Source organism: Akebia trifoliata, unplaced genomic scaffold, assembly GCF_017979445.1.
Source record: "Akebia trifoliata isolate Shusen 1 unplaced genomic scaffold, ASM1797944v1 Contig00220, whole genome shotgun sequence".
NCBI classification, from domain to species: Eukaryota; Viridiplantae; Streptophyta; class Magnoliopsida; order Ranunculales; family Lardizabalaceae; genus Akebia; species Akebia trifoliata.
Window position 1 is genome coordinate 24,748 of NW_028236872.1, and position 24,776 is coordinate 49,523.

Genomic DNA, 24,776 nt, shown 5'->3' on the forward strand with positions numbered 1-24,776 from the left:
ACCTTTCATCTTTGAAAAATATATATTCCTTTAATTACTTTAATTAAATTCCAAAAGTACCAAATCCAACTAAATTGTTCCATTCAACGGGGCATTGCTTACTTTCTCTTAAAAAGACTTTAAGAAATAATGTGCATTAACATGACATACATTCCAGTTAGGGTTTTTGTGAGTAGAACCCTTTGAAATATATGCCTTCCAATATCAACCTTTGGTTTAAAGGGGTGTGCAAGTTTCTCTATCATTGAGAAAGGGAGGTGCTATGTCTCTCAGGAATAAGGACAACAAAGAAAGCATCATGGAATTATTTTTATCTTCTTCTAAAGACATCAAAAAATTATTTAGTGGTCAATGTCAATATTATGGTACTATTATTTCTGTGTTGTTAGAATAGAAAAGATAAACAAGAGCGAAATAAAATAGTAAAACAATAAATAACACAAAATTACTAATTGGACTCAATTATTAATTTGAACAAAGTGAGACTTGTATTGAATACAATAGCCTTAAAATAGATTTCGCTCCTACAATGTGCTAATAGTCTTTGGATGGTTGTTTCCCAAGATACAATGCTCTACACATGTACAAGGCAACACTCCAAGGGTACACGTACAATCGAACTTGCACTATGTCTATACTCTCAAGGGCTTATAAATAATCTCAAAAAAAAGAAGGTGTAATGTAATAAATAGAAATCCAAAAAAATTGAATGAATACAAAAGAGGGAACAAATGAGAATTTGTAGAATTAGAAGTGTCTATATGGACAGTGATTAAACTATTGAAAAGTAAGCTTGGGTTGTGACTATCCGAATAGACACACATGTCTGTAGAGTTGTGACACCATTTGTGTCTCTTATAACAGTCACGAGTTGTAACTCATTAAGTTCAACTCGGTCCAACAAAGTTTTAGCAAAAGTTGGTCTTTCACGCGCATCCATGTGAGGTTTAAATCCAAAGATTGACACCTCCCCTGCACGCTCATCGCATGTGTACACACGCACTGAGGTTTTTCGAACTAATGAGTCAAAATCCCTTTTAGAACCCATAGGTCATCACATGTGCGTGGGATTGACCTATATCTTTCTCACACGTACTATACTATGAGAGAATTTCTATATAAAAGTTACATGTTTTAGTTGTTTTTATCTAATGTGGGATTAAAATTTTACACCACAATTTACAAACAAACCATTTAACTTTTACTTTTACTTTTTTACTTTAACTTTAACTTTTTTACTTCCATTTAAACATTAAAATAAATTTCACATTAATCCAACAATCCCTCGTATAAAAGGAGAAAGTCAAAATTAGATAAGGAATACGATAAAACATTATATAAACACGAAGAATAGAAAAAGTATTGCATTAAGAAAAGTAGCTTGTGACTTTGAACTTTCCTTAGTGAAAGTTTATCAGATTTACTAGACTAAGTAGTGAACATAAGTTTTAAACTATTTAATTTTTTGTGTAAATCAAGACAACAGGCTTACACATTTTCTTTCCAATCATAATAAGTTCTTACAGTTATGTTCATTTTGATCCTGAACAATCCTAGATTAATGAGTGTTCTAGAAAATCTAACCTTTTAAGATTATTATAGAACCAAATCAATTCTACACTCAATTATGTAATATCATAATAAAAGTAACATGTTATACCCTACTTGTAAATACAAGATAAATGTATAATTAAAAGCATAGTTTATTCTAAATACTCGCTTCAAGTAGCATTTAATGCATAAAAAAATTAATAGAAGAAAAATCTTCTAAGTGCTATTGGTTGAGTTACTCACAACAAATTTTCCTATTGAACCTAGTCCATGGGATCTCCAATCGCTAGGTCAGATTTACATTGAGGTGACTCATAATTATAAGTTTTAACCTTATTTTTCTCGATGTATGATATATCTGCTCTCTAGACAAATCTTTAGTAAGCGGATCCACAAGATTTTCTTTAGACTTTATAAAGTCAATAAAAAAAACTCCATTGAGAGTAATTATTTAATGGTATTGTGTCTATGACGTATTATGCCCGAGCGATAGCTGTTTGGTTATCACAATGTACACAAATTACAAGTACATATTTTTTCTGTAGACACCCCAATTTGAACGGGTCCCTACTCAAAAAGGTCCAAAAATACAAAATTTTCAAATAAATGGGCCAACAGGCCTTAAGGGCTCAATCATTAAAAAGTGACATTTTGATCAAACCAAGATCTTAAGACCTCCTAATGGTTTAGGGGGGCCACAAAAGGACTCGGCCTACCCTACGCTTTCCCAATATTCGTCGCTCCGCTTCCAAAATAAAAAATGCCAAATTTTTTATAAAGTTCACCAACGGACCTAAAAAGCTAAATTTGCCAACACGTGGCATTTTGATTAATCCAATAATTTCCAAACCTAAAAAAATATGGATAAAATTAAAATGAGACTTGGGACACCTATTACTCATTGACCCTCACCGCTCCATCTCCAAATCAGAAAACCTAAGCCCATTTAAGGTCACGAACCCGCAAGTCACCTAAAAAGCATTTCTCACATTATCCCCTAACTTAAATCCAATCCCATATCATTTAAAAACCTAAAACGTACCCACCTCTCAAATCCAATCCAAAATGATCCCAACCAATTCATAAAACTCAAAACCTATCCTAAAACCCAAGCCTAATGCCCATAAGCCCAAATCCATATCTAATTCATATCTAACCCACAACCCTAACCCATAAACCACAACCCACATCAACCAATCACTTTTTTTATCATCAAAAGGTGACACATGTCATCACCCCCTCTCACCTCCCTCATCAAACCACCTACCCCATTATTTTTCTCTAAAAAATTAACTACCTACATCACATTTTCTCTAAAAAATTACATCAACCCACACCCTCCCCTAACCTACCCTCATTACTCCCTATAAACTTCAATTCTCTCAAATCAAACACATTTAACCCATACCTCCCCTTCCCTCATTACTCCCTATAAACCTCTATTCTCTCAAATTAAACACCTTCAACCCACACCTCCCTCTGACCTACCATCATCATACCTCCTCCTAATCTACCATCATCATTCCCTATAAACTCATCTCTACAACCTAAACTTACACCAATCCTCTCAAATTAAATACTCATTATCTCCCATCAATTCATCTAAACATCTAATCTCCACACATCTTGCCACATGTCACCATCTCCTTCACCCTCCCAAAATCTAATTAAAACACATTTCCCTCAACTCACTAAACACTTAACCACCATCTTACACTTTCCATTTTCTTAAATCAAATACCACTCAATCAATCAACCACCTTCTTAAACACCCATCATCTCACCTCACCAAACACTTCACCCAAATGGTTTAGGTAAAATCAAAACCATTTGGATCAAAACACAACCCATTTACCTCCATTACATAATTACCCATCTCCCAACTCTTAATTTCATATCCCCCACCTTTAAAACATGTGTCATTATCTACTTTCCCACACTTTACCCCATTATATCCCCAAAGTATCCTCCCAACAACTATAAATACCTTTTTCTTCTCCTAAAATTAGTTACCCAATTCTTATTTACCAAGTTTTTTACAAAAATACATAATTAATTAAATTCTCTCATCATCTCTTCTCTATTCTTTCAATTACACAAGAAAAAAAGTGACATTTTTCTAAATCACTAAGGACCCAAAAAGACATAGAAGAAGAAGGAAAAAAGAAAAGAGAAACTTCTAGGTGGGTTCAAGGCAATCCCCCCCCCCCTCTCTCTCTCTCTCTACCCTCTCCACATCCCTCTTCTATTATCCACCTCATCTCTTTATTTTTATTTTAGAATGACTTAAGATACAATGATCCCCCTCCCTTATCTTCGGTAGATTGGACTTCAGTTCGATCAAAAGAATAAGGGTTGTAATCTATTTTGAAAACAAAATCGATTTGAATCCTTCAACTGTTTTGAGGTAATTGATATTCTGGTTTTTCTCAACTCATGAGAATGAATCCATAACCATAGCTAATATTTTTTAAATCACACTTAGCTCCCGAGGCAAATGATTCAAAGGATCATCTTCTTCAATGAGATGATTTTATTATTAAACCGAAAGTAAATCCCTACTAAAGGTACAAGATATCGACACATGGCACTTTACTTTTATTTTGCATTTTCAATTAAAATAATAGAGTTGAGTTGAGGTTACCACCACATGGTGGGGAGAAAAGGATGCCTAACACCTTCCATTTTTTCCAACTGAGTCGCTTACCTCGATCTCAAGGTTGATCGATACTTTATCCATTGAGAGTCACTAAGTGTCGAAAACGACACACTTTTCAAAAAATGTGTATCGGGTGACCATTCACACCCTCTTACAATATAAATGGTGGTAACTCCAAACCTTAATAGATGTGGCCATTATAATCGAGAATCACATATCTACATTTTTCATAATAGAATATCATCTAAGAAATGACGAAGTCATTTTTTTATTTTATCTAAAGTAATAAATTCAGATTCTATTGTAGAATGTGTTATACACATTTGTTTCGAAGATTTCCATGGAATGACTACACTACCAAGTGTGAATATATAATCATTAGTGGACTTTGACTCTTTAGAGTCTAATATCCAATTAGCAACATTATATCCTTCAAGTGCAGCTGTATATCTATTATAGTGCAACCCATATTCTAGGGTATATTTCAAGTATTTCAAAATTTTAATTATTGCTTCCTAATAAGTAACTCCAGGGTTACTCGTATATCTACTTAGTTTTCCAACTGAGTAAATAATATTCGGTCTTGTGTAGTTTATGATATGTATTAAATTGTTTATTATTCGAGAATATTCTAGTTGGGATATATTAAGACTAGTATTTTTCTTTAATTTATCATTCGGATTAAAATGTGTTTTAGTAAGACTAATATCAAACTTGTTGTGTTTCTTTAACATATTCTCAGTATAATGTAATTAAGATAAAATTAGTCCATCTTAAGTTCTTGTAATTTTAATTTCAAGAATAACATTAATTATACATAAATCTTTCATATCGAAGTTACTGGTTAGCATTTTTTTAGTGGATTTAATGATATTTTTATTAATCCTCATAATAAGCATATCATTCACAAAAAAATAAAGAATGATACAATCATTATCAATGATTTTATAATCCACACATTTGTCACATTCATTGATTTTGAAACCATTCTTTATTATGACACTATTAAATTTTTTGTGTCATTATTTGGGCATTTGTTTTAATTCATAAAATGATTTGACAATGTGATGCACTTTCTTCTCTTATCCTTTGAAAATAAAACTCTATGTTTGTTTTTCATGTAAATCTCTTCATTTAATTCACCATTTAAAAATGTTATTTTTAATATTTATTTGAAGTATTTCAAGTTTATATAAGACAGTAATCGCTATTGACATCCTAATGAATGTTATTCTTGTAACAGGTGAATATATATCAAAATAATTCAAACTGTCTTTTTATTTGAATCCTTTGGCAACAAGTCTTGCTTTGTTTTTATTTATGAAGTCATTAAGTTTTATTTTTTGCTTAAAAATCTATTTGCAATTTATTGGTTTGTTTCTTAGTGGAAGACTTAGGTGGTGTTTGTTTGCGCTATTTTTCAGTGTTTATTGCTGAAAAAAATTAAATTCAGCACTTTTGTCAAAATAGCACGTTTGTTTACTTTTGCTTATTGCTGAAAATAAGTGAAAAAAATTCAGCACTATTTTGATGCTGAAAAAAAGTGTTGAAGCGGTAAGCACTTCGCTTTTTTCAACACGGACAAGTATGCCCTTTATTTTTTGAGCATGGACAAGTATGCCCTTATTCTTAAAAGGATATTACCTCTTATATCCCATGGATAAGTATATAAACACCCCACAAATTAATAAACCCACACCATAGCTAAATTATTTTGTCTTGTATGGGTTAAAAGTTTTGGAATGAGTTGATTTTTGGTGAGGATGATCTCTACAATGAGGAGATCATCCTCACAAAAAATCAGCACATCTTGAAACTTCTAACCCTATCAAAACAAGTTCAAGAACCGTAAATTATCCCTTTTCTTTTTTTTTTGAAAACTATTTTTAACGAGTTAGAAGTTTCAAAATAGACTGATTTTTGGTGATGATGATCTCTAGACCATATAGACCATCCTCACTAAAAATTTGCTCATTCCAAAAACTTTAACCCATATAAAACAAAACAAAAAATGACTATAGTGTGGGATGTCCTTATTAATTCATAGGGTGTTTTTATAATTACACATCCTTCATTTCCATCGAAAATTATTCATCCAAAATTAAGTTCTTTTAAAGTTGATTTCAAATTTTGGTGACTTGTAAGACATTATTATTTTTAATTTGAAATTTGTGGGTTTTTATAAATAGAAATTATTATTTATAAATTGAAGATTATTTGAGTATTATTTATTATTTAAAAATAAATTGTATTTTAATTTTATAAAAAATAATATAATTTATTGTGTTTGATAATAAATAAGTATTTGAAACATGTAAACAATGTATAATATGATTGTAAGGGTAACAAAGACAATTTATCAGTTTCAGCAATGTGTAACAAACATGATTCAACATCTAAACAAACAACTTTTTCAGCACTTAAATTCAGCACTTATAAGTTTCAGCGCTTAATGCTATTCAGCACTTATTTTTTTCAGTTTAACAAACAGCACCTTACTAATTTCCATGTATGGTTTTGCATAATGGATTCAATCTCATTATTCATAATCTCTTTCCAATATAGAGCTCTAGGTGTGGGTATTGCATCATTATAGCTTTGAGATTCATTTTCTAACAAATAAGTTAGAAAATCTAGACTAAATAATGTAGAAATCCTTGCTTTCTTACTGCGTTTTAGTTCATTATCATAATCATCATTTGATGCAATGTCATGTGTTCTTTTATTAGAACGTACACATCTATAAGTTTGTAAAGAACTTTATTTTAACAAAATATCGCATTTCGTGATTCAATGATTGCATTTTGATGAACATCGATCATATCTGATTTATGCCCAAGAAAATTATATGTACTACTATTATTGGCATAACCAATAAATACGCAATCAATAGTTTTAAGTCTTAACTTAGTTTTTTTAGGAGTTTGAACAACTACCTTAGTAAGACACCCCCACACTTCTAAAAAATTATACGAAAGTACTCTGCTTTTCCATAATTCATATGGTGTTTTATCAGATTTCTTATGATGTATTTTTATTAAAAATGTAATTTGTAGATAGCAAGGATTCCCCTTACAAGTTCAGTGGTAAATCAGAACTGTTAAGCATGACATTCACCATGTCTTTAAGTGTTATGTTTTTCCTTTCAGCAACTCCATTTTGTTGAGATGTATAGCGTGTTGTAACTTGATGAATAATATTGTAGACACCCTAGTTTGTACGAATCCATTAGAATTTTTCAAAAATTTCAAGTTGATTTCGATTAAAAGTCCAAAACCTTTCAATGGGCCCACGTTACATAATAATTGTCACTTGACACATTTCTTCATGTATGCATGCACCCATGCATTATCTCATATTATTTTGCATACTCAAACCTTGTCCCTAATCCATCCATACAAGTCCATTCAATTACATACCCTAACCCATAATAATTGTCACTTGATACATTTCTTCATGTATACATGCACCTATGCATTATCTCATCTTATTTTACATACTCAAACATTGTCTCTAGTCCATCCAATTACATAACTTAACCCATGAACCAATCTATTATCCATCTCCTAATCCAATACCAAGTCCATTTTCAAATTTAGTCAAAATATCTAAACCCAAGTCTAAAACAAAGTCTATTCCAAAACTCATTCTAACCCATGGTTTTACACCTCCTCTCAAAAAAGGACACATGATGGTCTCCCATAAGTCTAATGTTTATTACTCCAACTTAATTGAAGAGTCAACTCCTTTGTGAAAATTCAAGAATACTATCATAAAAAAATGTAGTCAAACCTAAAAGATATTTTGATCTTTGGTAAAAATCCTTAAAGTTAGAAAAACTTTCAATATTACTCCCAAAAGGTGAGAATTTACAAGTACATTTATGGAGTTTTCCCATTAATCTATTTAAAAAATGTACATCCACTCTTGCTTTATGAGTTATTTACAAATGAACTAAAGTTTACTTTTTACATATCACTTCACCTTTACACATCTCACTCTCCAATTAGTCTATTTCAAAAATATATACACACCCTCTTTTATGAGTAATTTACAAATGAACCAATGTCTACTTTTTACTTACTACTTCACATTTATACATATCGCTCCCTTACTCACATTTTTTAAAGTATTTTTGTTCTCTCACCTCAATTTACCAAAAAATCAAAGATAAAAAATGCTTTTAGGGTTTATTCTCACAAATTTCACTTTTACACTTATAAAAATAAAAATAAAAATAAAAATAAAAATAAAAATAACTTAAACCTTATGTCAATTCTCTTTATTTTTAAGGTTGGATCACTTTATCCCAAAAAAATCTCAAATTTGTTTTTATTAATAGTCTCATTTCCTATGAACAATGCTTACTTTATATTTTAGAAAACTTATAGGATGTAATGTACACCATTTCCTACCTCTAGTAAGTTGGACTTAGGTTTGACCAAAAAAGTGGGGGTTGAAGCCTTCTTTTCCCTACTCATATCTCATGCATCATATTGTACATCATGCATTCACTTACATATGCTTAGTGATGATGAATAAATGTGTCACCTTTTTGTTGGGGTTGAAACACAATTTTTAACCTTATACATGTATTAAGGTTGTAGCATTAAGGAAATCTCATTACGGAATCTTTCTAAAAAGTCTCAAATCAACATTTCTACTCATAAAAATAATGTACGTTATATGAGTCATCATTTTCTATAGGATATCCCTAATTATCTCACATTGACATCAAATCCTTTTTTTTAAGGGAGTATTTTCACATATTGCACATATTAACTTTAAACATGTATTTTTATTTTCTAAAGTTTTTCAAAAGATTGGCTAAGTTTCAAGATAACTACATTTGATAAAGATGATGGTGTCCCTAACACCTTTCCTATCCTTTAATCATAACTTCTTACTTAGATCTTCAGTATACCATGTCTTTTCCATGTATAAGAGTCATTACAATGATAAAATTAATTTCAAAATCATTTCGAATGTCCATTCACACCCATTTTTATAAAAGAATGGAGGCAACTCCAAATAACATAACATTGAGGTTCTATGACGAATATCTCATATTTACAAATACCATGTTGTGCATATAACTCATCAAAAGGTAATAAATCATATTTACCACCTTGATCTACTCTTAAGACCCTAATATTTTTGTTGAATTGATTTTCAAGCTCATTTTTATAAATAATGAACATGTCTAAAATTTTATCTTTACTTCTAAGTAAATACACATAACTGTATCTTGTGCAGTTATTAATAAAAATAATGAAGTACTTTTTACCTCCTCTAGTTGGAATATTTTTCAAATTACATAAATCACTATGTATTAGTTCTAGAGGTTCAATTATTCTTTTAAATTGACAGAAAAAATGTTGTTTGGCAAAACTTAGATTCTGCGCATATTTCACATTTATAATTATCATTAAATATGAAATTTAGGCAACAATCCTAAATTATTCAATCTTCTTATTGAACCATAATTTACATACCCTAATGTATTATGCAAAACATTAAATAACTTAAACATGTAAGCAGAAAAATCATTAACTTTAGTAATAGAACGAACTGTTATTACATTTAATTTGAATAATCCATCACTAAAGTATCCTTGTCCTACATACATACCACCCTTAGCAAGTACAAACTTATTTGATTCAAAGACTAACTTAAAGCCCTTTTTACTTAATAAAGACCTAGATATCAAATTCTTGCGAATGTTGGAAACGTGAAATACATCATTCAAAGTAAGAGTTTTTTTCGAAGTGAACTTCAAATAATTTTTCCTTTACCTACAACAATTGAAGTTGAAAAACTGAATAGATATATGAGTAACCCTAGACTTACTCATTGGGAAGCGTCAATTATATTTTAAAAATACTTGAGGTACATCCTAAAATATGAGGTGCACTAAAATAAATTAACTAGTGTATAATTTGATCTTAACTCCAACAATTCTTTCTTTATTCTTATATTAAATATTATTTTACTTTTCAAACAAATATTTGTTAAAACCTACTTAAATCCCACTAAGGATCATGAACTCACATCTTGGCATCCAAAAACATGATTTGATACCACAGGTTTCTAAATAATGAAATTCTAAGAATTTCATTTTTTATTTTTTTTAAAAAATATTATTTTTCACCATTAAATATTAAGTTTTGGGAGTTTATTAATCCTCCATTTTCAACACTTTGAATCAAGTTCAATTGATATATATTGATTTTTTATAAGAGTTTTCCATGAAATCTACATGGATGTTGTGTTGGATTGCCCATGTGAGCCCAACAAACCTTAATAAGATTTGCAATCTTATTAAGTTAGTAAGAAAAGTGTTTTTCATTTTTAACATTAAAATAGCTAGTCGTGGAGGCTCTCTACATGTAGAGTGAGTAAGTTCCCTTTTTATTTTAACATTTACTTTTAAGAAGTCTCTTGGAGATTATTTTTTTAATTCACTCTGAGGCAACAAACTTTAAAGAGTCTGTTGGAGATGCTCTAAAGTCATTTCTCCTGAATAATTTGAATTTGTTTAAAAGATTTCAATTTAACAAGAAATTTTCAAAAACATATGAAACTTACTCAAGCAAAAGCAAGGATTTAGATGGTGGGGTGATACCCTTTTGGAATGGATACCTTTCAATACTCACCTTTAGTCCAAAGTTGTGGGTGTGTGAACAAAGTCTTTCTATAATGGAGAAATGAGAAAAGTGATTTGCTTTGTTTCTAAGGCACAAGGACAGCACAAGAAGCTTCGCTCCATACTTTTCATCTCCTTAAGGCCTCATAAAACTATATAGTGCCACGACTTGGATGGTACCACAATATAAAGTCTTTATTTTGTCTTTATAGGAGAAAATTCCTTAGGCCTATAAAGCTTAGTCCACTTGTTATAATATTCCATAAGTATGTTGACATGGGAACCTTGGTAATATCATCCTTCCTTTTGTGTGGATCCCATTTGATTATGTTCGGGTGCTTCAACCAGCCGTGCCAATCCCTCCCAAACAGCTTTGATAATGATTTTAAAAATCGATTGATTTGAGACCAAGAAAACTTAACTTGGTATTGTTCACGACTGAGACAAGAAACTAAGATCAGGACTTAATTTCTTCTTCTTCTTAATCCTCTTTTTTTTTTGGTCATAGATTTGAAATGGCCTTCAAAATTGTCTTGAGAAGAATCAGGTGAGCCATCTTGGTATCGTTCGTGTATAAGATGAGATGTAAAACCAAGATCTAAAATCACAAATTTGAAATCAATGTAAAATTACATATCCTTTTAGGGTTTGACCATTGACTAATTGAAAAAATACAAAATCTTGGCTATTAAAACTCGAAATCTCAACTGTCAAGATTGATCCTATGTGAAACATATTTTATCTTGACCATTAGATTTTGTGTCGTAATGATGGGATTTCGTGTATTTTTCCTTACTCACCCATTCTAACCCTTATCTCTTCATTACCAGTATAATGAAGAATAGTGATTTTTTGACGCACCTCTCTGACATATGCCCCCGATGTGGCATGGGCTAGAACCACATTTCTTTTCTATACAACTACACGTATTATAGGGATGTGAAGTTTTGTATCCTGAGGAAAAAGATATGTGGTTCTAGCCCATGCCACGTTAGGGGGCGTCAAAAAATCATGACTCTATAATGAAAGAAAAGTGAGTATTGTTGATCTAAATCCAGATTAGAGTTGATTTTTTAAATTATTATAATGCCTTGCATTGCATTAAATGACATGATGCGATGTGAAGTTAGATTATCTATTTGAAATTTCTCAATATCCTCCTAAATCTTAATTATCACAATGAGAGGAGGGTAAGTACTGTTACTAACAAATCCATGTTAGTTAAAATTTTAAATTACAACAACACCATAGCATTAGATTAAACACATAACACATAACACATTATAAAATTAACTTTCTATTCAAAATTTCTTAAATCTTTACCACTATAACGATACAGGGCTAATATTGTTAACACAAATCCATATTAATTAATAGTTTTAAATTACAAAAATCACTTACATTACAAGAGATGACACAATATGTTATAAAGCTAAGCTATCTATTTGAAATTTCTAAAATAATTCTTAAATTAGTCATAAAGACAACTCTAATCTCACATAAAAACTAATTATTAATCACATACATGTATGTTTCATAACTTTGAATAAATATCACAAGATCTCATTTTATATTAATCACATACATTTAAATTTTAGCTTAAATAGATGGCCACTAAACTGTTAAATTTAAACTATTGGATTTAAACATCCTCAACCATGGACGTTAGTTACAGAAAAACAGGTTTCAGAGGATCTGCTCCCTTAAAAATCATTTGAACAGATACCTTCTTATATTGTACCATAAATAAAAATGGTCGGGTTCCATTGATTCTAGAAATATGACTCAAGAAATAACACATGATCTTCACCATGTAAGCACAAACTCCAACAGTTGAAAATTATCCTTCTCTCCTCGAGATAAGTATCATCAAGATATGTATTGTCAGAATGTGCATAAAATCGCAATTATTAGATTTTGTGTTTACACAATGAAGATCGTGTGTCATTTCTTGAGTCAATGGAACCCCGACAAATAAAAATATACTATTGAATGATTTGGACTTCTAATCTCCTATACTTTTTATTTTTATTTTTATATAGGTTATTCAGACTTGAACCCACAATCTCAAAGTTGCTTTGAAAACAAAGTTGTGGGTCTAAGCCCAAGAGTCTTATACTTTGAGCCATGCCTTTATCCAATCCAAATCCTGTCTGATTTTAATTTGAAAACGTCGTCTCTGTGGAAGTCCATTGGCAATGACCAATATTGGGCTTTAAAATAAATTCGATGTAGGCTACATCATGGGAGAAACATGGTCAATGAGGCTTAGGGCTTTATGAAGTCTCACAAGCAACCTATGGACTATATTATACCCATAAGTAGGGCCTTGGCTCAATGATAAAACTAGCGACAAGGGTTTGCTCCCTTTAGTCATGTGTTGGAAACTTGTTGGCCTCTCACTTACCTTGTTGCACGTATATAATCTTTTTGGGATCGGAAAACTTTTGTGGAGTTTGGGCATGCAATTGTAGGGCTTAGTCCCATACCAAAAAGGTGAGGGGATACCTTGCGATATCAAAAATAATAATAATGATGATAATGATAATATGAGTATTTTAGAAATATGTTCTGTCAAATTGGTGATATTAGGTTTACCCCCCTTGACTGTAAGTCAACGTTGTGTTTTCCTATTAATTTAATGGAAAATTTTGATTTTCGCTTTCAAAAATACCCTTCAATTTAAATTACTAAATCAAAATTTGGAAGAAGAAAAAAAATTCAAAATTTTACTAGTAAATTATCAAGAAAAAGCATGTTGACTTACAGTCATAGGTACTAAACCTAATACCACCAATTTAACAGGGGGGTATTTCTAAAATACCCTTATAATAATTATATGATTTTTTCAATACAAAATATATCGAGAAAAAAAGGGACAGAACTTGGGCTTGGATAATCACATGAGGATGGAATCATGGGCTAAGATCAAGAAAATTTTGACTAGGTTGTTTGGGCCTTGACTGCGTAGTTACTTTTGAGTAAACATATGGCCATTTAATACACCCAAGGGATTAGCTTAGAAGAATGGGGCAGAATTTGGGCTTTAAAACATGAGCCCAATAACTAGCCAAAGATTAAAGACTTGGATACCTTGAAGATTTTGAGGATCGTCTTCAAACTCAAGGCTAGGGCATAAGATGGGTCAGACCCTGTCCAGATCAGAATATTAAGCAATTCGAAAAAGCCATCAGGATCCAACCCAACCTGAATTGGTTGATTTGGATCAAGTTGTGGGTCAGATAATTATTTTTATCATTTAACATTTTTGTCAACTTTACTTCTTTATTAATTGCTAAATTATTCTATTATACCATTATAACCCTTTTTTATTTTATAAAAATTCATTTTGTAGTAAAGAATTAGAAAAGGATATTTGAAAAACCTAAAAAAAATATAATTTTCATAGCAATATATCATTTGGATCCAGATGGAGAGGGATGGATCCATATCCAACTCCAGACCTGACTCAGTTCAAGGGATATTAACCATATTTGTTCCACTTTTTAATTCTACTTGAAGGATCCAAACCCGCTAAGATTCAACTTTTGGATCACTCAGATTTAGAGTCAAATCCGACCCATTTTATGCCCAACTCTAGGGTTTGAGCTGAAAGGATGAGATAGAGGTGAACACCAGCAAGCACACCTCTAAATTATTAACAGTTAAGGAATGCGTATGTTGACATAATTCGGAGTCTATACATACAACCAAATCCCAATGATATGAAATTAGAGTAAGACATTCTCGAATCAAAACCCTTGGTTGTGCCCTATGTTATCCAATCCGTTTCTATTAGTCCGATCGACGAATCTGTACAAAGTGACTTAGTTTGCAATACGGTTTGTAAAATCAAACGAACCATGAATCCATCGAATTTTGGTCTGGTAGATGAACCACAACATTTGGCTCAACAAACCAAGACATGAAATTCGACGAATCAACCAATTTGGTTTAGCAAACCAAATATTTTTTAAATTGATTTTTATTTATTTTTATATTTAAAATTTAAATTATTTTATTAAATTATTTTTATTTAATTTAAAATGTTTTAATATTATAATTGTAATTATAACTTGTATACTTGAATTATATATATATGCACAAGCTAGCAAACCTTTCTTGGAAACCAAAGTGAACGAAAAAACAAATTTTCTCTACCTACCCTTACTTACCGGGTTCATTTTAGATTGGCGAACCATGAACTCTGAACCTGAATTCAAATCGACGATCCAGGTAACATAGGTTGTGCCAATAATAGTTTTGAACTCATTGAGTTGATTCAAGTTTTTTTTCATGTCAACTTAACTCCATTGGACTTCTAGGTGACTCGGCCCCAAGTTTCAATAGAACCAACTCATCGATCAACTTGTCAAATTATTGAGTCAACTCATCAACTTGGCCAAGTCAACTAGAAAATACACCTAATTGACTTAGAAACTCTATGAGTAATGCAACTATATTTAATGTTTTCTTGGAGAATAAAAAATAAATGTCATTACTTATTGAATATTTATAAGTTCAATTACTTTTTATTCAATTGTTTGTCTCAACTAATGCATCATCAACTTGACTCAACTCAGTAGACATTCAAGTGGAGCCAAATTTTCTAGTTTTAATACTATGTGTCAACAATATATACCCATTAAAAAAAGACCAATTGAAGTGGAGGGTTTCTTCAAACAAAAGGAGCTGAATCAACTATTCAATAAAATGATATTGGGCATATTTTTTATCTCTTCGCGAGAAACATGTGCAGTATTTCTTTACAAAATTATGCTCAATTTCATATGTGGCAAGTCCTTCAAGATCTCTTCATTAGTTGGGGGAAGAATCCGCATGATTCGAATTTTTTTAGAAACGTATCGAGAGAGAATTAGATTTGATTAGACAATGTGTGATTGGTGGGTCTTTTATATACATATGTATACATATATATTAGAAGCATGTATATATCTTTAAAAAACAAGAGGAGGTCCCACTCAATACTGAAAGTGAGCGTCATGTATGGGATAGCCGACAAGGTAGCGGTGGTTTTGGAAATATTTATGTAATTAGCATCCAAAGCATTTATAATGCCTACATTTTCTTTTTAAAGATCTAATTAGTAAATTTAAAATTTAAAAATATATGATTTGAAAGATTGTTCAATCTTATCTGTGGATCCCACCACCATTAACAATCACATATTTTATGCAATTACATCCCTGAGATCAAACATTTTAAACTAAGATGTCTTTTAGTTTCTTTATTACCAAATTTCAAATAATTAATATAATGTAACCAAGTTCAACCTAAAAAATTTCAACCCAAAGCATTCCTTCAATGGGGGATTTGCATTAATATGATGGGGAACCTTTGAAATGGAAATATTGTAATATAAATCTTTAGTAAAGTCTTTGGGTGATGATCCCATAATTGAGTACTAAACTCATTAAAAATAGGATTATCAATAGATAAATTAAAAAAATTAGGGTGATTCGGACCAACCCATCAATATTTTCTGAAATATTTGAGATACCCATATTTTCAAACTGATGACATATATATATACACCTTGATCTTGGCCGGCACTAGAAAACTAAAATAAATGTACTATGTCCTCTACTTCAACCTCTAATAAAAATCCTTAATTTTTCTTTCAAAAATCTGTTATCTTTAAGCACTTAATTGCTAGGGTAAATTATTTTTAACTTATTCAACGTCTTGTAGAAGGGGGAATCAAGGATTTTTTGCTAGAATATGCCATTGGAAACAATTGGAATCTTTTAGAAAATTGGATATTGTTACTAAGGGTGTCAATGGGTACCCAATTACCCAAAACCGATTAGTCGATTTTGGATCTACCAATATGGACCTGATCTTTTTTGGGTATGATTCTAAATAGCTACGCCAAGGACCTGATAAGAACCCAATATCTAAATAGTAAATTTATAATATTATAATAAATTAGTAGTCTAATTCATTACATACAAAGAGATGTCTTAAAGTAAATATTGTTGAAGTAAAATTAAAATATAAAGAAAATGTGAAGCCTTTAAATTTTTACTTTTTCCTTACATGTACTCCCACTCATTTTTTTTTTTTATATTTTTATATAATTTCAACGACAAATAAATATTTCATACTATATTTTTTATGATTTTATTTTCAAAAGTTCAATTTGTTTGAAGAACTTATTGTGATCTTAACTTTCAATTGAGGAATTACAAGATAAATTGCCTACTTACAAATTATTGTCTATTCTATTGGATATTAGTAATTTTTTTTTCTCATTTAAAAAGGTATAATCCATCTTAGTGGAAACTTGACAGATATCCAAAGGGTATTGGCTGTTTGTCGGGTCAATTCTGATTCTTAGGATCTTATACCAAGAATCGAAATCAATAGGAATCGAAACCAAGATTTTATTTAGGGTCTGATTCTACGTATTCGTGGAACCAACCCATTCACACAACTAATTGTCACTAAAGCAGTCAAACTCCCTTCTACCTTTTCACTCGAGTGCCAATATCTATCCATCTTGATGATTCCATTAGAAGCCTACGCCAGGGGCCAATTTACATTGCCCCCACAATTTGTTTTGAAAATTACATTTGTCCCCTTGATTATTTGATATATTGACTTAGATAGACCTCATGTTTGCCCTCATGAAACTTTTGAAAGTTGCTCCCACCCCCCTCAAATTTTTGGGTTTGTAAGAAACTCTTATTTGATTAACATTTGGTAGTTGCCCCACCTCCACTGATGACATTACCCTTAACTTAAGTCTTCTCTCATAGATTAATGAGAAATAACTTAAATGCCCTTTTCTTCAACCTTTAACAAAAACGACTCCTATTCATGTTCTTCAACCTTATCGGGCAATTATAGGTTGTCTTTTCTATAAGAAAATCCTGGGTCCACCCCTGCCTGAGACTGTATGTACTTTGGTTTTAAACCAGCAAGATAGGAGTGAAAGAACATTTTGATTATACATTGAAGAATCTAATTAAATTCTATGAAAGTAAATTCCCTACTTATAAAAAAAAAAAAAGGAATTGATTAGACTGAAAGGAAGAATCACCCCTTATTAAAAAGCAAATTAATTTTTTTACTTATTATTATCTTATTAAAAGGGGTAATGGTAACTTTTGTTTTGTCTCTAATTGTGGGCACATAATCTATCAAAAATAGGGATGCTTAGTCACTTAGAAAGAGAAAAGGAAAAAAAAAAAAAAACTGTTATTTATTTTTAAGGATAGTGGGAGAGGAGCTCAAGGTAGCTTGATCCATTAGGAGTGTTAGAGACACAATTAATCAACAATATGAAAAACTAAGGAAGATGGAGGTGCCCATAATGACAAAGATGCTCTTGTAAACAATCTATATATATATGAACTTTAACTTTCTAAGGTGATGGAAGATTTCTTAGGTTCACTTTCTCATCCTGCGCCTATCTCTTATAATATTACTGTGGTGTCATGGTAAGTATAACATAATAATTTACTGCAACCATTATCCATGTATTGTATATGTTCATCAATCCAGACCATCCAATCAACCAAGTCTTCATGATAAGATAATCTGAATATCGAATGAATTGGATCATCTAATATTGGGGCGAGGTATACACAAGATGCCTTTGGGCTGAGGTAAAAGCACATAACAGACGACAAGCACCTGACGTGTGCACGGATATGAATCATAAAACTATTTTTTTCTTTTTTCTTTTTCTTCTGTAAGTCCATAACAATAGACAATACCATGAACAATACTCCAAGCAAGTAAAGATCTGAACGAGACTTTATCCTTATCATACATATATACATTTCAATTTTCGAGATAGACTATCTCATCCCTCATCTCCTTCTATTTCTTGTTCAAACATTGTAGTAATTTTTATTTTTTTTGGCTTTTGCAATTATAATTAAATCCAACAACTTACATAAAAACAGTATCACATGCAAAAAACATATAGATCAAGCCCAACATAACAAAATATCATATGCAAAGAAAAACTTATAAATCCAGCCCAACAGCTTACATAAAAACAATGTAACACACACAAAAAAAAACTTATAAATCAAGCCCATTTGGCTAAAAGAGACATACAACCGGCTCCTAGAAGAAGCGAAACATATGCAAAAAATTGAAGACTTCCATTACTAAGAATCCTTGAACTCATGAAATCAGCTGCAAGTAGATCGACAAGTGCCATGTAGATAAGGATCCCTGCCGAAGCAGAATTAAAAATCCCTTCAACAATAAGAGCAGTTGGGCTGTTCTCGTTGTAAATATTCGTTATCCCTATACCGATTCCTATCCCAACTGGGGTTGTAAGGGCGAAGAAAAGTGCCATAACAGTGATGGCATGACACTTGAACTTTGCCTGCAATATCCATTAATAAGATGGATAAGTCTTTAAGATGATAGTTAAAAAGTTATTAGCAAATCTATTTACACTAGGAGAAACTAAACTAACAGTTTTTCTTTATGATGTAATTTACGAAATGTGTATATGGCAACTTCATCATCCACTTTGAACAAAGTGGGGCATGATTAAGCATTTAGATAAGACAAAAAAATCTTATACCAAATGTTTGGGTCGAGTAAACAAATTTTGTTCCTTCATTCCACTATGTTCAAAGCTAAGTACTTTGTCATTTAATTCATATTTACTTTCAATGTCTCCATCCCTTAATCTCACTCTTTTATGACCTTCAAGTTGATTTTTCTTCTAACTAGGGTTGTAATCAGCCTTCCTTGAACAAATGCCCAATATAGTTCATCACTTCATGTATGATGACCTAAGTGGGTCTATTGAGTATGGCCTAGAAGTTGCAGAGACAACCATTTGATTCAAATTAAATGGTCCTCATATTTCTTGAGCACACTAACATCAACTCCAAAAATACAACCAAACTAAGAAAGACACATTAAATTGTACAAAATTGATACCTGAGAGATGCAACTACCAAGTCCCATGCCTTCAAAGAATTGATGGAATGTTAAGGCTGCTATCAGAGGTTTTATTGTGGAAGGACTTTCCGAAGCACCCAAAGCAATCCCAATAATTACCGAATGAACCACAATCCCCAACTCTAAGACCTACATTAAATCCATAAAAAATAAACTTTCAATCTCAAAAACAATAATAAAATGAAAATTACATTTAATTTTTGGTATTGATATGAGAAATAAAAAATAATCTACTATAGTTTGGTTATTATAAATTAATGTTTGCGAAATCATTTTCTGATGCCCTTAGAAAATATCTGATAGAGAATAAAAAGATAAATTCATTTAACCCATTTCTAAAAAGTAGGAAATATAGCTGAAAATTTATTTAGAAGCTTCAAAAACAATTTTATTTTTTTTTATCCCATTCCAGAAAACTAGGAAATATAAAAGAAAATTTGAATTTAAAGTTTCCAAAAAAAGAAAAGAAAAAAAGAAAAAAGAAACAGGGAAAAATAGAATTTTTTTTCAAAGAAAATTTACAACACTTTAATTATAATTGTTCAAAAAAGCCAAAATATCATTTTATTTGAAATGAAAACAAATAAATTCACAGAAAAACACAAGATGTAAATAATATTTAATATACATAAATTCCATGAAAATCAGATGAATGGTTTGAATTAAAAAAAAAAAAAACAGAACAAACATGAATCAAAGTTTATGTTATATATAGACAAAACAATTTGATCTTACTTGCGATATAATTCGATGTCTGATAAGATCAGTTGACCCTGAACCCGAATCATCCGATACAAAAGTAGAGCCATGTGTATGAACATGTACATGGTCTCCATGCTCTTCATTTTTTTCTTCATCTCCATCCACCGGTTGAGCCTTATTGAAATGTGATCTCTTATAATAACCAGTTGCCATAGTTTCAATCATCAAAGTTCCGATAGCAGACATCATCGCAACAAAACCTGTAAATGGAAAATTCCCCCATGGATTTTGATTTAAACATGGTGAAGTTAGATTATCGAATGCATCAGGAAGAACATGTATGAACCCAGTAGCTAAGATGACACCAGCAGCAAACGCCTTAATCACAAAGAAAATTTTCTTCTCAGGTTGTAAAGCTGGAATAGTTTTTCCTAATAAAGGGATACAAACTCCAATTGCGCTTGCAACCAAGATTGAAGAAAGAGCAATTAACTTGTATCGAAGTGCCTTAGTTTTATTATGATCTTGGTTTTCTCCAACATCACATGTGCACTCCCCATTTATCAATATAGGGAGGATTACTACACAGAAGAATATTGTTAAGAACTTGGATGAACCATTCATGGTGGAGAAGATGTGAAAGACTACTGTGGGAAGTTATGAAGGAGAACGTGGATGGTTTGTTATGTATAGGGAGAGGAGTGGGGTAAGAATGAGTCACATAAATTTTACAAATAAAGAAAGAAAGTATAGAATTACTAAAAGGGTATTTTTAACATTTTGTGAAAATCTTATTAAAAGAGAGTTAATGGCTCTAATTGGAAAGTTGGTTAAAGGATATATTAGTCATTATGTAAGGGAAGATTACACATTTGAGTCATTATGAGCACATGATTGAGATATTATGGTTAGAGATAAAAACTAGGTTTAAATACTAAATAAATCCATTACAGAAGTAATGTTGACATAATGTTGTCATTGCAAATGACTAAACGGGTTTAGGGTTTGTTTGTGCTGGATTGTTTAATACTAAGTAGCTTTCTTGTGAAGACTAATTCATCGAGTCAACTCAGAGAATTATCCAATCAATTTATCAACTCAGTAGAGTCAACTGCATTTAAAATTATATTATTATCTATTTTAAAATTATGAAACCTATTTAAACACTTTATAAGTTTATTATGTTTTTATTTGGTCTCATTCAAGAAAATTCATGAGGCAACAACTTCAGTCGGCTCAATGGACATTCGAGTCAAGGCAACCATTGTATAGTTTTTATTATTAACCAAGAGTATAGCTTAGCAAATTCTTAAATGACCAAAAAATGAAGGCAACCATTGTACTTGTCATAGTTTTAAAACTTGCCAAGTCAACTCAAAACTTAATTGGATTTCTGGAATAACTCGATCCGGAATATTGATGAAAACTACTCAACAAGTCAATTCGGCAAATTGTCAAGTCAGTTCAACAAAATCTTTGAATCAATTAAGCAACTCAATTGAGTCAGCTAAAAAATGAATTGATTCAGACTAGAAACTCGACTAAGTTATTTTAGGACTGCAACTTGGGCAGACTAACCCAAACTCAATTCAATCTATGGGCAAGCATGGGCTGAGTTATGTAGAAGATGAGTTGAGCATGGGCTAGGATATCTAAACCCCAACTCAATTCGGGTTGAGGGTTCAAATAACACAACTCAACAGAAATCGATGCTTTATATTAACATATAAATATTTGCATTTATTTTTAACCTTTTTTTTTAGTTCTCTTTCCTTAAATATTTTGTAAAACTAAGGAAAAAAATCTTTTTTATTTATTTTTCTTTCTATTTAAGTCTATTGCTATATATGTTTATGTATAATAATACAGATTTTTTAAGATGAGGAGCCCAACCCGTCGAAAGTTAGGTAAATAGGGCTAATCCGAGCTAAGCCCGATTTTAAAAGTTCAATCACGGGTTGAGCTCGGGTTAATGAGCTCAAGCTGGATGGTCAGTTGAGGGTTTTATAATTTGGGTTGAGCCTAGGTTTACCCTCCAACCCGTCTAGGTTGCAGCCCTAATTAATTCAACTATATAACTTTTGCCAAGAGCAAAATAATATAATTCAGTTTTAAAATTATTAAATATTATATTTATATATTTATAAATATAATATATTTTTATTTGACTCATTTGAATCGACTTGTGAGTTGTCAACTTGATTTGTTTGACATTTAGGTTTAGTCCTTTTTAAAACTATGGTATTAATTAACCAAACTTAGCAAAGAGAGTAAAAAATAAAATATAATTGCACCACTGTAGCTTTTAGTCTTTAGCAGTGATTTTTGGGGCATCATGTCTCCTGAGTCCTGCCATTTCTTAAATAAAATTGTGAGATCACAATGTTTTACAATAATTTACAAACAACACAACACAGGAAACTTAGCACATGTAGCAAAGCATGCTATCACAACGTGAAAAAGCCCATATTCAATGGACCAAGACGTCAAATTTTTCATTGTTGAATTTTTATTTTTTCAACATGGAAAAACCATCAAATTAATGGAGGATGGAAAAAATTCAATGGCTCAAAGCTGTCAAATTTAGGGAACATCAAAGATTTTTGTTGAATTTTCCACTTTTCATGTAGTGTATGAAGTTAAAGATCACCTCAATTGAAAGAATTAGTCTACTGAACAAAAAAAAATTATGTTTGAAGCTTCATTTTGGTGGACCTATAAGATAAAAAAATCATATAGGTTAGTGATTTCAAGTCGTTGAGGTATCAATCTGGTTGAAGTTAGGTGTTAAAACGCCCCCTAACTGTGTTAAAATAAATGGAAATAATAAAGGGAGGAAAAGAAGAATAAAATAATTACTTTGAGGCACAAAGTAATATACATTGTCTTATAGACAACAAACGCCCCCACTCCGATTGAAATCGAAGATGTAAATGTGTTGCTAGTGACTTTGTCTTCAGGATACAATAGAGTTCAGTTGTGTCAAAACTGTATATTTTCACAAAGTTTGCACTAATCTTAAGAAAATCTGTGACACAGAATTTTGAATACATGGATGTCTCATTTTATAGAAAAACATGAAAAAAACTTAATTAAGAAGAGAGAGAGAGAGAGATTAATTTTTTTTGATTCAAAGCTACTCATATTTATAGATATTGAAGATGTTCCCACATTTTCCAAGAGGTATAAACCTGGGGTTGCCAATAGAATTAACCAAGAGGTATAAACATTGGGGTGCAAAAAGCATTAATGGGTGCACACAATGAACCAAACCATTGCAACTTTAGAGTCTCGAAACCGAAGGGGCATCTAAAAAAAAATCACATCTTTTAAAAGAAAATTTTGTTAGAAAGTAAATTATAACTATTTGATAATTATCCCATAAGAATGGAGTAAAATAAGTTACTCCGAACCAATGATATTAACTATATCATTTAAAACCACACCAAATTAAAAAATAATTTAAAAAATTATCAAATAATAAAATAAAATAATAATAATTTTATTTGAATCAACACTAAAAAAATAAAAAATAAATTATTTATTTATTTTTTAACAATCCCCTACTTGATTAAAAAAGTTAATTAATTAATAAAGATAAGCTTTATGTGTATCAGAAAGATCATAATAAGTATCACCCACTATATGAAAACTGAAAATTTTGACAAGAAAATTCGACAGGCCAAAGCCTACAAATTTTAGAAAGTGAATTTTGATGGCCTATGGTCGTTGAAAAATTTTATAATCCCCAATTCGATAGCTTAGAGCCATCAAATTTCTCCATCTTCCATTAATTTAAAGGTTTTGATTCGTCGAAAAAAGAAATTGATAACAAAAAATTTGACACTTTGGTCCGTCAAATTTTATGAAATTCGACGACCTTGGGGCGTCAAATATAGAAATATCATATGAAAGAGGATATCCTATGGTGTCATCACATTTTACATAGGTTGAAATGTTGGTTTAGAATTTTAGAGAAATTTCATGGAGGGAATTTCTTTAGATACATAACTTTAATGCATGCATGTTTGGCTAAAAACTTAGAGTTTCAACCCTATCGAGAGAGTTTCATATTTTTTCATCATGATCAAACATGTGTGGTGTGTGTGTGTAGTGTACATATGATGCATGAAAGGAAATAGGTAATAAGGACTTCAACCTCCATCATTTCGACTAAATCGCCTTAAGCATTCCATACCCAAGGTTGAGGTTCAATTTACTCGGGATGAAGAAAGGTTCTCCATTATATCTAAAGGC

At 31.1% G+C, this 24,776-nt stretch overlaps 1 protein-coding gene across 1 annotated transcript; it reads right to left on the reverse strand.

Moving 5' to 3' along the window:
• Nucleotides 1-18,842: 18,842 nt before the first annotated feature.
• On the reverse strand, nucleotides 18,843-21,163 carry LOC147381848 (zinc transporter 1-like). The gene is made up of 3 exons (XM_086429886.1): nucleotides 20,553-21,163; nucleotides 19,797-19,946; nucleotides 18,843-19,227 (listed from the first exon to the last, which is right to left on the reverse strand). Exons 1-3 carry the CDS (start codon nucleotides 21,141-21,143, stop codon nucleotides 18,922-18,924), a joined length of 1,047 nt encoding a protein of 348 aa, XP_086286012.1. The 5' UTR covers nucleotides 21,144-21,163; the 3' UTR covers nucleotides 18,843-18,921.
• Nucleotides 21,164-24,776: the final 3,613 nt, after the last annotated feature.

Coding starts and splice junctions, on each gene's coding strand:
- LOC147381848 (XM_086429886.1), bottom strand. CDS start 21,143: ATGAATGGTTCATCCAAGTTCTTAACAATATTCTTCTGTGTAGTAATC. Junction 19,947..20,552: donor GACATCGAATTATATCGCAA/GTAAGATCAAAT, acceptor GATTTAATGTAG/GTCTTAGAGTTGGGGATTGT. Junction 19,228..19,796: donor TTGGTAGTTGCATCTCTCAG/GTATCAATTTTG, acceptor TGGATATTGCAG/GCAAAGTTCAAGTGTCATGC.